Here is a 14,574-nt window from a genome sequence, read left to right as displayed (position 1 = left end):
CATTCACCAAAAGGGGAATCAAAACAATGCTCACCAAAGGGGAGAGATAGACCAAACTTAGCTAGAAAATCAGCTAGGGAATTCGCATCCTAGAGGTATGTTGAAAGACTAGAGCTCCATGAGCAGCCTGAAGACGGAGGATCTCAGAAGCCAAGCGTTTGAACCTGTGACTGTTGTCTGGTAGTGTCAGTGGACGTGAGTAGATTGACTACCTCCAAGGCATCAGTTTCAATAATAACTTGAGCTAGGTCCATCCCCATCACCATCTCAGTTGATGTGAGGACTGCAACATGACAACACATTCGAGTCCCTCAAACTCTATTGTTCACCTTTAAATTCTCATTTTTTAAGAAATTAAATTAATTGTAAATTGAATCAATTTTGTCACCGTACATGTTCTTCATTAGTAATCATTACTATTCATTAATCAAAATATTAAATTTTAATAAAAAATGAATAAATCCAAAATTAAATTCCTCTCATTAAATCTTAATTTTATATCCTTCAAAATTCATCAAATTTTCACAAACTTTTTTACTTAAATAAATTCATCATATATATATTTAATGCATTATAAAATCATATATATTTTTAAAAAAATGAAAATTTAATTATTTTATGCATATGAAAATTAAGAGAAGTACAAAATTCACATAATATTAAAAGTACAAAGACTTAATTAGCTCAAAAAGCCAATAGGAAATCACACATATTTTTTTTTTCCTAAGGAGACTAAAATACAATTAAGCCCAAACAAGAAATTAAAAGGAAGCTAGCGTGCACTTCAGTAGTAGCCATTCTTAAGTTATGCCGCATACTTGCATGCTACATGTGCCTTCTTTAGTCTTTATTCATTAACCGAATCCTATAGCAATACACTAGCTGCTTATTATGTCCCTTTCTTTTCTTGTTAGGACTGGTTACTTACTAGTTACTACCCTATGTGCTACATAATATAAAATATGTCATCCTATTCTAACAAACAAAATATAACAATCAAGATAATAAAAATAATTGGGCTTTTCCCCCTTAAAAAATAATAAAAATAAGAGTTAATCACATTCTACTACCTTTAATTTTATAAATATTGGTTCAATTTTTTTTATAAATATTAAATTTCATTTTCACTTTTGTGACAATATTTATCAGAACGTATTACAAAATCTCTGGCTCATGAATAGAGGTGGAATAGTGGCAGATTTTACTGAGGGGCATTTTTGTGTCACAAATATCGTCACTAATTTAATTTTATCTAGTATAGAGAGAGATTTATTTCATTTATAAAATTCGTCACTAATGCATTCTAATTTAACATATATTTTAAAACTATATACCCACAAACTTTAGACATGGAAATAAAATTCTTCAACAATATTGACTTTCTATGATTTGTAAATTAGTGACGGAATATGCCAATTAACACTTTTAGCCAAGAATTTTGTGACAGGCTCTGATATTTTGTTACAAAAGTCGAAATGGAGTGGGATGAATTGTGAACTTCAGAGAAGAATAAAGTTTAATATCATATCAGCAATGTTGAAGATAGTGAAGTATAATTTACTCTAAAAATAATAGGAGCAAAGAGTATCAAAGCAAAGTAGTTTATTTTTATTTTGCAATTTGTTGGTTTCAAGTGGTTTGCTTGAAAGCCACCCGAATCTGTAATCATTCCAATTGGGTTAGTACTTTTCTTGGAACAGTGATGAACTCATGAGGGTTTGACATGCTTTTAACGTGCAATCTCACTTTGCTTGAATGGGTTATAGTGTAAATAGTTACCACTCCCTTTGGTTGGCCTAAAGGTCTATGCAAATTAAAGAGAGTGTGAAACCGACTGATCCAAACATTATGACCAACCTTTCTTTTCTTTTATCAACTCTTAATTTCCAAAACTCTCATACATTTTTCATCACTATATCAGTTACCTACAAAATCAGATTCAGCTGTCACTAATCTCCATCTCTAATTTCAACCTAATTTTCTTTCATACCTTCCAAAACAAATGCTAACCTTTATCTATCTTTTAATACTAGCTAGTACTCACAAGTTACGCCATGTATTAATTATCAAAATCGAATATTAATTGCAAAATAAAAATACTCTTCAAATTGTCAAAGAATAATAGACATCCAACCCATAACACCATACAATGTGCTTCGAATACGCAACACAAACTCATATGGATCATAAAATATTCGTTTCATAAAAGTAACACCTATGAGCAATAATACTATCAAATTCCAATTTTTAATCTCTTCAATCGTAACACACATCAAATACACCTTTGTTCATGAGGGTTTAGCTAGCTCTTCTTTTTCTTTTTCTGTTTTGTAAGCTCTTGTTATAAAAAAAAAATACACCTCAATTTTCTTTTTATCCCTTTTCAAGATGTAATGTCTATTTCTTATTTTTTAACTTTTATGAGTTTAATTTCATGACATTGAATTAATTCATATCAATTAGCTTACATGTTTAAAAACATTTATGTGATTTTTTATTTTGATTAAATTTAAATTTTATTTTCTTGACGTGATAAATAACCATTAATTTTTTTTGGAACAGCAGAAAATTATTTTATTCATTGGAAAAATACTGAGAACATCTCTTTCATTAAAAATTAAAGTGACTATTTGAACCCTTAAGTTGAGAGTTAAATTCCTAAGAATCGTATTTTTTAAGACTTTTGGACCACATCAGAGGTTGAAATTGCAAAACTTATGCCAAACTCCACCCACCAAACAAAATACACTCCCAATATACAAGAACTCATCTATAATAGATAAACAACCATTAGGTTTCAATGTAAAAAAGTGTTATACTAAATAAAAGTACATCAACGTTAAATCCAACTTTCATTTGTGAGCACACACCCACCTTGGTTGTTTGCGTGGTTACTTTTAAAATTTTGATTTATTCACATTTTATTTCCTATTTCATATCATTTATACCTGATTTTTTTTCTGTTTATTTCATTATTTTCTCGTCGATCATATTTTTCATTTTTTTTTCCCAAACATTTTCCATTTTCTTACACTATAGAACAAGTTAGCTAGCATTATAGTGGAAGTAGAAGCAAAATAGAAAGGGAGCAAAAAGTGTGGTCATGATGAAAGCGTAGAGAGAACCCGTTCCAAAAGCGCGTGAGAAAAGAAAAGAAACTTTTCTTGTTAGTAACACTTCGAAGGTTGGAAACGCAAGGAAGATTTGGGGTGGCACACACACAAACACACACTATTAGTATTTGGGAATGAATGAATGAATGAAATCAATGAATAGCTAGCTGTTATAAAGAGATCAAGGACGGCTTCAAACAACAAACAAAGTACACCACCACACTCACATAGTCACATACACTCTGTTGCCAACAACATTAATCACTCCCATCCCAAATATATAAATAAACAAAACTCCTTCACTCACTCTCATCTTACTCTTCATTCATTCATCTCTCTCTGTCTGTTTCTTTCTTTTCTCCCTCTCCTTGCTTACCTAATCACCTCACCTTATATAAATAAAACCGCTCTCTCCCTTTAGTGTTAACTCATCACTTTCAGTTTTCATTCACTCATAACAGTAGTTTTTCTCCTTCTTATTTTATTTTTGTGGACATGGTAGAAGAACAACAATTTTTGCTGGGGATGGCGACCCCCAGCATCCACACAGGGAAGGGAAAACGCACCAAGAGGTTGAGGCTATTATCCCCCTGTGGTGGTGTCGCGGCCACCGTGACGGCGTCTAGCTGCTCCAGCGTTTCTGGCGGTGATAACATGTCGTTTTCTTCGTCGATGGAGAGCGCTGATCGGGAGGAGGAAGACATGGCTAATTGCTTGATCCTCCTTGCTCAAGGAGGAGGATCTCAATCTCATCATCAACATCATCATCACAAGAAACAACAACCTGAAAATTATGATGAAGGTGAAAAAACAGAAAAGGGAAACACCGCCAGTAAAATGTTTGCTGAGATAGCCACCGCCACAAATCCCAATACCAAAGCTGGTTTCTTTATTTATGAATGCAAAACGTGTAACCGAACATTCCCTTCGTTTCAAGCACTTGGTGGGCACAGGGCGAGTCACAAGAGGCCTAAAGTCACGGTGGAGGAGAAGAAACTATCTCCACCTCTACCGCCTCCGCCGTCTTCACAACCACACCAGCTGGTTGTGAATTACGGCGGATTTGAAGAAGCAGGGCTACCACGTGGTGGTGGCCCTTCAATTTCTCTTCAATTGGGGAGATCAGGTTTCAATGGCAATAATAACAAGGCCAAGATTCATGAGTGTTCCATTTGTGGATCAGAATTCACATCAGGACAAGCATTGGGTGGTCACATGAGGAGGCACAGGGCATCCGCCAACGCGGCCGCCGAGACTAATTCTAACGCTATCACCTCCACCACCGTCGTTGCTCGGCCGCCTAGAAATATTTTACAATTAGATCTGAACCTTCCGGCACCGCCCGAAGATGATCTCCGAGAATCAAAGTTTCAGTTTCCGGCAACTCAGAAATCAATGGTGCTGTCTGCTGCTCCGGCTTTGGTGGATTGCCATTATTAGGCCAGGGTGGAGAAATTTGGAAGGAGTATTATTTTGATTAATGATCAATGTGAATTATTACTGTCATTTTAATTTACAATTATATTCGTAATTATCCATTCTTTTGGATTATGATTATTATTCTTTGGTTTTATTAATAATTGTCATTTTGATATACATGATCTACTTGTTGAAATTGGAATACTTTGAGTAAGTAAGTGGTTAGTGTTATTCATGGTTGCCTTTCATTCACGAAAAGTGAGTGACATAGGGCATCTTTTGTTTCCTTTTTGTTTTGTTTTTCATTTTAATATTTTTAGTATCTACTTCTGAGAGCGATGTGCAAGATTCAAGAGCTAAGAAAGAGAGTGAAGTGTATCATGAAGATGGGCATGACTAGCTAGGGCTTGGCATCACCACAACCACAAGCAAAAGTCATGGATTAGGTTCTCTCTTTGTGTGCTTTGGATTTATTTAGTTTATTACAATAAAGCTAAAAGATCCCTTTAATTTCTTTTAGTCTCTTTCTTACTTTTATTTTGTGAAGATATTATCACAACCGATGAGATTAATTATCTCCCTTGAGACTCTAATGGAGTATCACGTTAATTGAGTATATTTCTTCTAATAAATTATTTTTTTCACTGTCTTGGAATCAAACCCTAAATTAAATGCTTTAAAAACCTTTTAAACTATGCTTAAGAAACTCAGTTACTCCCTCCGTTCCTAATCTTTTGTTGTTTTAACTTTTGGCCTAAATTCCAAAACTTTTGTTGTTTTACAAATCCAATGCATTTTTTCTCAATTTATTCCATATATACCCTCATTTAATACTATATCTCTCACCTACCACCTCTTATTTTCACCAATCAAAATCATAACAAATTTCTTAACCAATAACTATTATTCTCTCTCTTCACTATAAGAGAACATTAAATAAGGGTGTTTATGTCAACAAATATATCAATGATAGCACTCTTAAACAATGTGCATAACCTTAAACAACAAAAGATCAGGAACGGAGGGAGTATTAAACTTTGTTAGTGTCTCTCTTTCTCACTCACACACCGGCCATCCCATTCCCACTCTTTCCATTAATGACAAGAATAAAGGACTAGAAAAATCCTGTGTTGGATAAATGCACTGAATATTGTACCATTATCTTGCAATTTATATGGCTGCCTAGCTGTCTAAGCTATATATTGTCCAAAGCCACCTCTCATAGTACTTAATTTTAGCTTTATAATTAAATTAGATTAATCAATTTCACCTAATTAGCAAACTGTCATGTTCTTACCTTGCATGTTCCTAAATCCTAAACTCAACACATATTGATAAACTAACATGACCAAAGTTGATTTAAGACTACAAATTTCTTTATATACACATACATAATGATTAGTCAATAATTAGCTAGCTTTGGGATAATCTCATGGGAATTCCAGCCCATATACAAAGTTTGATGCTCCCAAGAAAAATACTATCAACTTTGAAGCCACAAACGTTTGATATATATATTAGGCTTAATTCCACTTTTGGTCCCTGAAGTAACACGATTGTGCGAAACTCATCCCCTTTGTTTAAAACGAGCAGTTATCGTTCCAAACGTTTACGCCGTGAGCGGTTTTAGTCCCTCCGTCCATTTTCCGTCAATTTACTAACGGAAGAAGCTGACATGGATTCACTTAATGACGTGGATGACCACTGGTTATTATTGCCATGTGGGTAATTAAAAAAAAAAACCAAAACTAATTAATTCCCCCCCCCCCAAATTCACGATCAGATTGGGGATAAATCCCCAAATCTGATGAACCCTAGTGTCTGTGTACCAATATACGCGAGTCTCCTGGCAAGATCGAAGAGAGAAGCAAGAAGTGGCCATCCACATCATTAAGTGAAGCCATGTCAGCTTCTTCCGTTAGTAAATTGACGGAAAATGGACGGAGGGACTAAAACCGCTCACGGCGTAAACGTTTGGGACGATAATCGCTCGTTTTAAACAAAGGGGATGAGTTTCGCACAATCGTGTTACTTCAGGGACCAAAAGTGGAATTAAGCCTATATATTACTACTAGTAGTGTAAATAAGATATGGACCACTGGCTACTTGGAATTGGACCCATCACCCATACGTACATATACACCGTTTTTCTCACTCTTTTCTAGTTATAAAACTTCATTCTTATTTATGTAGTTCACATAATGAAAGATGAGAAAATGACACGGTGGATAACAACATTTCTCAACTTTTTTCTCTCTTCCACGTAAAATACTATATATAAAAGAGAATTAAAATACGTAAAAAATACTAGTTTGTGTTTTTTTTTTTCAAGTGGTATATGTATTTGTTACTTTAGCAAAATCTCATATTAAACTCTAATGAGTGCAAAATAAAATCTCACTAAAAGAGTCTGATCAAATAGGATGTGAATGTTACTGACTCAAATAAAATTGTTTCTACAATAAAGCATATATGTCAACATATATAAGTTATTGAGTGAGAGTTTCAAAGTTAAATTAAGCAATGAGAGAGAGATGGAAGACTTTGAAGTCACTTGCAGTGGGCACTAGTTATCTAAAGTTAGTTAAGTGCACGTTTTATAGGGAATGCTGGTAAGCGAAGCATGTGGACACATACATTGCGTGAGGTGTCCGAATGCATAAGAAATGTGAGGGTGATCACTCATTGACATTAGCACATGTAGTTGGGGAGGTTCCCTTCGTCTAATGTAACCTCTTCCATTACTTATTCTCCTCAATAAATTAATTATTATTGTTCTCCAAAAAGGAACTTAGACTCTAACTAACACTACAATCATAAAAGCATTACTTTGCTTGTTTTGTAAAAGGCATATTTTAATTAATTTCAGGTCACTCATCTTTGTTTAATTAGTCTGCTAGCTCAAGGCATTAGTTGTCAATTATATATCTTAGCACTGATCACATGAGCTTGAAAATAATGTGTTCACACAACAATTCCGCTCTTTTTTTTATAAGCAAAATTGATATAACAGGAAATACTATGGGTATGTATTTCAACCAATTACAAATGGGTCAGACTATTAATTACAAGGTAGTCTACTAGCTGGGATTCAATTCCGCTCATACTAGAGAAAAAAATAGAAGATATGATAAGTAATGTGATATAGATAAAAAATAGATTAAAAAATGGTTGTGTCTATCCTATATCAAGAAAAAACTAGTCCACAAGCATATTGTAAATAACATTTACTTAATGTTAGTAGCAAAAACATATGCATGAGTTGATCGGTTTTAAAATGGTCCACTATAAATTTGCTCATGAAAAAAATTGCTTAGGAAATGAGTTTCAGAGCAAATTAATAAAAAATATGTTCAGATCGAACTGGTTAGCTTGGCCTAGCATTGTGCTGTTGTGTTTCTCTGCATCAGATTGGAGTCTGGAAACAGCTTATGAGGACTGGTTCCATGTGCTTTATCCCCTGCATTCTTTGCCTGTAGCTGCTGTTTTGAGAACTTGTCATGCTTTTCCCCTACCCTCTTTTATTGGCGTTTATTATCTTGTAGCCTTAGAGGGGTAGGCTTTTCTTTTTGCAGCAGACTTAGGAACCCCTTGCCTGTCTTTGTAGACCTTATTTTTTGGGTTTATCTCTTTGTATATGGTTTTGGGTACACCTAGTACCCACTTTAACTCAATTTTGCTTATCAAAAAAAAAAATAAAAAAAATTAATTGATTAATGACTTGATTGTGACCATTTTAGAAGTTGATTAAGGGACTAAATTTACTTAAAAATTATTAGCGATTAAAATCATATATTAGTTATAGCAGAGGGACTGAAATTGCAATTAAGGTAAAATAATAGTGAAAATGAATATAGCTGTCTTCATCTAAAACATTATACATTGAATATATAATAATTATTTTATATCATCTTTATTTTGTATATTTTTAATTAGTATTATAGACTTTAAACTCACTTGATTAATAATAAGCATAGATGGGGTGGGTACTAATTAAGCATTTCAATTGAGTGCTTTTGCTTACTCCAAATGGCCATAGTCGCCTAATTACCATTACTAGTCACGACTAAGGAATGCCAACCATGGAATCAGCTGAGATGTCAATGTCCTTTTGAAGAAAACAAATAGAGAAAGCTAGCTAGAGGGGTTTTGAGTCCCACTTTTGTAATTAGTCCAACAAAGACAAAGGGTTAGAGAACACTGCTACTTACTCTTGTAGAAGTGTGATATAGAATACACACACACACACACACACACACACACATATATATATATATATATATATATATATTAAGTAACAATATTATAATGAACCATGTTAAGAACTGGTGCACCCATGAAAATATATTTTACAAGTACATATTATTTATAATGAACATTATATATAGGTTAAAATAAATTTGTAAAGAAACTCTTCTAACTTATAAACCTGTTTTTTTCTCGTTCCCCGATAAACAAAACCTATATATATTAAATATTCTTTTTCTCTATCTTAAAAATGAGTTAGCCTTTTAGCTACTTTCCAAACTGCACAGGTGGATGGCTGAAATTGATAGCGTTGGGTGTATCCAGTCATGTAACTGAACTAGACTCAAGTATATATGCATATTGTGTTGAGTACATAGTAGTTATCCTTTTTGGTTTTTGGTTGGATGAGAAGTGTGTTGAGGTAGCATTGGTTCGTCACAGTTTAGTGATAGAGACAAATATATGCCTCAAATGCATGAGTTGGCTTACTATGCAGCTTCTTGTTCAAACTTGTAAACCTATAATAACAAAAAAAAAGTAGGCATTCGCCGGCTTTAAATTCTATTTGCATTACTAGTGCCAAATCATTTTCCACTCAACTAATCAATTGCTTCCCTTTGCTTAACGGGGTTTAATTAGCTCCTAAATTATATCATAAACCAAACCATATTCATGAAGGTGATTATGGGGGTTAGGCACTTAGGCATGCCGTGACCAAACAATAAATGTGGATCTAATTGGCCTTCTCTTAAATTAATATAGAAGTTTTAAGCACTTTGGTGGAGTGGGGCTACCTAAGATCTACTTCACTAGTTTGGTTTTGGTTAGCTTTGCTTTTCCATGGTGTATAGTTAGCTATTTTCTTTTTATCTGCTATGATATTATTTTTCATTGAAGACAATTATGTTCGAGCATTAGACATTCACGAGAGGCACGTTATAGCTTACATTTTTTATGCACAATACTCAAACTCAAAACATTGTTTACGAAGAATTAAACATGTATCATTTGAGCCAACTACATTAGTTGGTTAAAGTTAGTTACTAGTGAAGTGAAGAGAACCAGATTTTTGTGTGGATATAGCAATAAGATATGGATTCTTTCAAAAAATAAATAAGATATGGTAGTTTTGTTAGACCTATAATTGGGATTTAGTTCAAATTAGATAGAGGGATGGTGCGCTGTGGTAGCATGGGAAGAATTATCAGTGTAATTGGCAATTGCCACTTGCTTAAGCCAATGATAATTCAATGGTCATTGCTCAACTATACACCCTCCGGTCACATATATAAGCAAAAAATACTTTTTTAGGTTCATTCATTTAATGAATGTATATAGTCATTAAAACAACTAGATACATTAATTAAATGAATGAACCTAAAAAGTGTTTTTTTTTTCTTATATATGTGACCGGAGGGTGTATGTCATATCCTAGGTTGGTTCAGCTGGTTAATTGACTAACTTTGATTTTACTATATTAAAAGGTTTAATTTAAAAAAATACATTATTTCAGAAAATTAATTTTCGTCGGGAAAAAATATAATGTGGTACGAATATAATATATTCAAAAATAACTCTGAACTATACTGATTTATACATAAACTTGGTTGCTGTGGTGTAGTGGTTATCACGTCAGTCTTACACACTGAAGGTCTCCAGTTCGATCCTGGGCAGCAACATTTTCTTGTTATATTTTTGGTTTACGGGTCAGTCAAAATTTTGCAGAGCCACAAGTAAATTAATTTAATAAAATTAATGAAGGATTTTTTTCCCAAATTAGTTACCGTGGTGTAGTGGTTATCACGTCAGTCTTACACACTGAAGGTCCCCAGTTCGATCCTGGGCGGTAACATTTTTTAATGTCATCTTTTTTTTTGGTGAATATTACATCTGACATCTTATTTATAGCAAAATTGTTAGGAAAGATTAATTTCAATATCTTTAACTTTGACTAATGTATGTCAATTCTCCTATGCTACCTTGAATAAACTACAGCAGAAACAAAATGTTCGAAGTTTGAAATGAAGAACACAAGTTCAAGGGATACCCTCAAATTTAGTGGGTGATCAAACAACATAGACGATCGCTGCAAAGCACAAACTTATAACATGTTTTTCACTTATTTTTTCTCATAATCAATTTTAAAATTAAGAAAAACTTATAACAAGAGTGTAGGTTCGTTTATATTTATTCAATTTTTATGCTCACAAGACCAATGAAAGTTCCAAACAATAGGTTTTAGGATCACAAAGTAGAACATTACATTGTCCTGAAAATTGAATGTAGATTCAAGGAGAGGAAAAATGAACAAAGAAATGTTTAAATAACCAACATTTCCCACATTAAAAACATGTGACCATTAAGAGTCCTTCCTCACCCGAGCTTCGGGGCATAATTACAAGACTAGAACTACAGGAAGGTTGAAATCTGAAGATTTATCATCCTAAGATGGTTATGCACCTTGAACTGATGCGCATTGCTAGCTCCAGCAAATGGTTTTGCTAGCTTCAAAACATACTAGTGCTTAGTTACCATAAACAGTCACCCTCACTTTAGCTGTAACTTCTGGGTGAAGCTTTATTTCTGCAATATATTCTCCTGTTTCCCGGATCTCTGGAAGATCAACAATTCTCTTGTCCACGTCCCTAAAAATTAATCACAGAAAACCATTCCGAAATTAATCAATTAAACTATGAAACACATGAGCTGAACTTTTTTTCATGAGACTGAGATGAACCAATCAAATGTAAACAATGAACCACATAAAAGTTTATGAGAAATTAGATCTGCTCCAGTGAACTCACATCCACGTAATTATCTAGTAACTTATGAAGCGAATAACACATCTGGTTTGGAAATTTTCTAAAGTGTTATCCAAATTTCTTCTAAAATCAACAAAATTGTAATCATTTAACACAATGAAATAAATCCATAGAATTATGGAAGGAGCACTTGCACCTATGAAATTTACTTTGGTTGTACTTTGTGCTAACAATTGGGAGAGAGGAAAGAGAAAAATGTCATCGTAGATAGTACATAAATGCTCTTTGAATATTGACAGATGACAACAATGTATCACGTATAAACATATTGTGCTCATCCACTCCAAAATAATAGGAGTTTCTCTAAATTAAGCATCAACATTAAACTTACTTTTGCATCAGCCTCAGATGAAAAGAAGCAATAATAAGCATATAGCTAGTTGGGCAAAGAAATACCTAACTGAAATTTCTTTTGCTCCAAACTGCAGAAATTGAGTGTATTTTACACAAAGTAAAAGTATGAACTGGATTGTTATAGGATGATACTCAATCAAAGATATATATGCTGACAAATAAAAGATTTGAGTAGATCAGAAAGACGGTACCTTTGAAGTTGTGCCTTGATTATGTCAACAAGATCTTGAGCCGTAACACTAAACAGAAAGCAAACATTAGACAAAATATCCATAAATGGGCATAAATTGATTTCTTACAATTGCAGGACAAACCCTACCTTCCAAAAATTTGCTTTCCTTTCCCACCTTTACGCCTCACCTTGAAAGCTCCAACAGTTTCAAAAATTAGAGCGAGTTGCTGTGCCTCTTCTTTTACCTATAGAAATGTAAAGTTAGATAGGATGGTTCGTCTACAAAAATCATGTAGGAGATTAAAAAATACTGTGAAAACCTCAGGGGATTGTACGAAAGTAGACATGAATTTTGCCTTGACTGGGGACAATCAGATACTAGAAAGAAAGTGGTTTACTAAAGGCAGAAGCACTATGGGATAACCATTGAAAGGAGCACAATACTGAAATCACTGTTGTAGGTCTTGACTCTTGACACAAGGTTTATAAGTAGAGCTTAATAGCATAGCATTCCTTACCTCCTAACTCCTAGTTACTAATGGTAACTTTCGCTTCACACTACCAGAAGACAAATTTTACAAAAGTTAAGGACTAGGCAACTTGCGAAAATTACCCGTCTTTTCTCAGCCTCAATTCTTTCGTCTTCTACCTTCATTTCCCTGAAGAGAGGAGGTTAAAACAAAAAGCTCTAAATATGATGCAAGGGAAACTCAAATCAAAATTGGGGCAAGCATGCTTCCTAATTAACATTTTAAATGGTACTCATCGCACGTAGAAACAGCTAGCTCAAAATTTCCAATGATCAGCTCTCTAATAGAAAACGATTCAGACAGTAATAGCCCACTACAAAGTAAAGAACGTCCAAAAAATGAGCACAAGCAATCTCAAATGGAGAGTGCTCTGAAAAACATCTAAAAAAGGACAACAAAATTTTGTTTTGGTAACCAGAGATGACCAGTTATTATTGAACTAATATTGCAGGAAGTATACTTAACAGCCTGGATTATAGGAGAAAACATGAAAACCATGTCCAACCGAAAACATCAATGTCCAATGGTCCAACTGAAAACATCAAAGTCTAATGGATGAAACAAAAATACACTCTTAAAGACGTGATTATTCTAATTAATAACTCTACGACACCTATATGTTTTCTCCCCAATCAAAGCCAGAAGATTTTAAAAGTCAGTTCAGTGACTCAGTGTGCATATACACATCAAACTTGAAACAAGCTCTTCACAGGGACAGTTTAATTTCTAAAGATACAACAATTTCATATTTAGAATTTAATTAGAATGCACTGACATTGTAAACACATAAGTCCAGTCACACTGACATCTCTCCCAAGTTACCTTCTAGTCTTCTTCTTTTTTTAAAAAATAAAACACTTTAATCATGATATGTCAAGATGGTAAACTTAATTGGATGTCCATATAAAACTTATCTAGTCACTAAACTCCATAACTCATCCAAGCAAAGCAACCTACTTTAGTGTTTCAAAACCATTACTAATGCAAATTTTCCAATCCCAAGCCTAATTGGAGGACCAAAAATGGTTTTATTACATTACTTGAGCAATTGAGGAGTGCAAAGCAGTGCATGACCATTGGGAAGCAGGAAATTTCTGTAAAACCCAGCCCTAACATCAAGAAGCTCCCCTTTCTTTCCCACATCAACCACATCTTCCTTCAAGATAATCTGATTTTTTTCACAAAAAGCAAAGCAAGTGAGAAATTCACACCAGAGAAAAACCAAGCATACCCACTTGACTAAAAACCACAGAAACGAATCAAAATGAAGAAATATTTGATTTAAGGTGTAGACTACACAATGTTGAGGTTACCTTTCGAGTTTTCTTGGTCTTCTTTTGAGCAAAAACCGAAAGGCTCGAACCATTGATGGGGAATTGAGTAAGGAGCTTCGGGTTTGCGGTGAAACAGTGGTGCAGGAATGAAGAAGAGGTGGAAGAGAGTGAAGGAAATGCTGAAGCCATTGTTGTCGTGTTTGCAAGCTTTGTTGTGTCTGTGTCTCCTACTCTTATCTATTCGACTCTTCTTCAGTGTTGCTTGAGACAACAACAACAACAAGATACATAAATTATTATTGAGCAAAAAACTAAAAATGAGGGTAAAATAAAATATGAATTCATCAAATTACTTCAACTTTTTTTTACCAAATTTTGGTTTGCAATATTAGGTTTGTGTATGAAAAAATAAATTCTTATTTTGAAATTTTGAAATTTATGTGATTACAAGTAAAAAAATTATATGACAGTCCGGTGGAGTTTTGTTTGTAGTACTTTGATGGATGCAGGCTTCCCTGGGCGGCGGTTGAGTTAGCAAGTAGTTGCATTTCTTCGATCGCCGCGATGTAGTTGTTTTGGAATGGTGAAGCTCTCTGAACCCGTTTACTTTGGAGTGGTAAGAGTTAAGAAACATAAGAGTTA

At 33.9% G+C, this 14,574-nt stretch overlaps 2 protein-coding genes and 2 non-coding genes across 4 annotated transcripts; 3 read left to right on the top strand and 1 right to left on the bottom strand.

Annotated features, from left to right (window-relative positions):
- The first annotated feature begins 3,281 nt into the window (after nt 1–3,281).
- Nucleotides 3,282–5,125, top strand: LOC130747217 (zinc finger protein ZAT5-like). The gene has a single exon (XM_057600085.1). The coding sequence runs from the start codon at nt 3,609–3,611 to the stop codon at nt 4,551–4,553; it is 945 nt and encodes a 314-aa protein (XP_057456068.1). The 5' UTR covers nt 3,282–3,608; the 3' UTR covers nt 4,554–5,125.
- Nucleotides 5,126–10,386: 5,261 nt separating this feature from the next.
- On the top strand, nt 10,387–10,459 carry TRNAV-UAC (transfer RNA valine (anticodon UAC)). Its single transcript has one exon. It is a non-coding gene; the product is annotated as a tRNA-Val (tRNA).
- Nucleotides 10,460–10,559: 100 nt separating this feature from the next.
- Nucleotides 10,560–10,632, top strand: TRNAV-UAC (transfer RNA valine (anticodon UAC)). The gene has a single exon. It is a non-coding gene; the product is annotated as a tRNA-Val (tRNA).
- Nucleotides 10,633–10,998: 366 nt separating this feature from the next.
- Nucleotides 10,999–14,202, bottom strand: LOC130747216 (50S ribosomal protein L9, chloroplastic). Its single transcript, XM_057600084.1, has 6 exons — nt 13,972–14,202; nt 13,699–13,826; nt 12,742–12,787; nt 12,276–12,373; nt 12,148–12,195; nt 10,999–11,425 (listed from the first exon to the last, which is right to left on the bottom strand). The coding sequence occupies exons 1-6, from the start codon at nt 14,119–14,121 to the stop codon at nt 11,305–11,307; spliced, it is 591 nt and encodes a 196-aa protein (XP_057456067.1). The 5' UTR covers nt 14,122–14,202; the 3' UTR covers nt 10,999–11,304.
- Between the last annotated feature and the right edge of the window lie 372 nt (nt 14,203–14,574).

Source organism: Lotus japonicus, chromosome 3, assembly GCF_012489685.1.
Source record: "Lotus japonicus ecotype B-129 chromosome 3, LjGifu_v1.2".
Classification (NCBI taxonomy): domain Eukaryota; kingdom Viridiplantae; phylum Streptophyta; class Magnoliopsida; order Fabales; family Fabaceae; genus Lotus; species Lotus japonicus.
The sequence above is the reverse complement of the archived record's forward strand: the minus strand, read 5'-3'. Positions and strand labels throughout refer to the sequence as shown.

Bases quoted from the DNA above. Each gene is read 5' to 3' on its own strand.
- LOC130747217 (XM_057600085.1), top strand. From the start codon at position 3,609: ATGGTAGAAGAACAACAATTTTTGCTGGGGATGGCGACCCCCAGCATC.
- LOC130747216 (XM_057600084.1), bottom strand. From the start codon at position 14,121: ATGGCTTCAGCATTTCCTTCACTCTCTTCCACCTCTTCTTCATTCCTG. The intron at 12,788-13,698 runs GTAATGTAATAA...TCCTCTCTTCAG, and splicing joins TGCACTCCTCAATTGCTCAA to GGAAATGAAGGTAGAAGACG. The intron at 11,426-12,147 runs GTACCGTCTTTC...ATTAATTTTTAG, and splicing joins ATCAAGGCACAACTTCAAAG to GGACGTGGACAAGAGAATTG.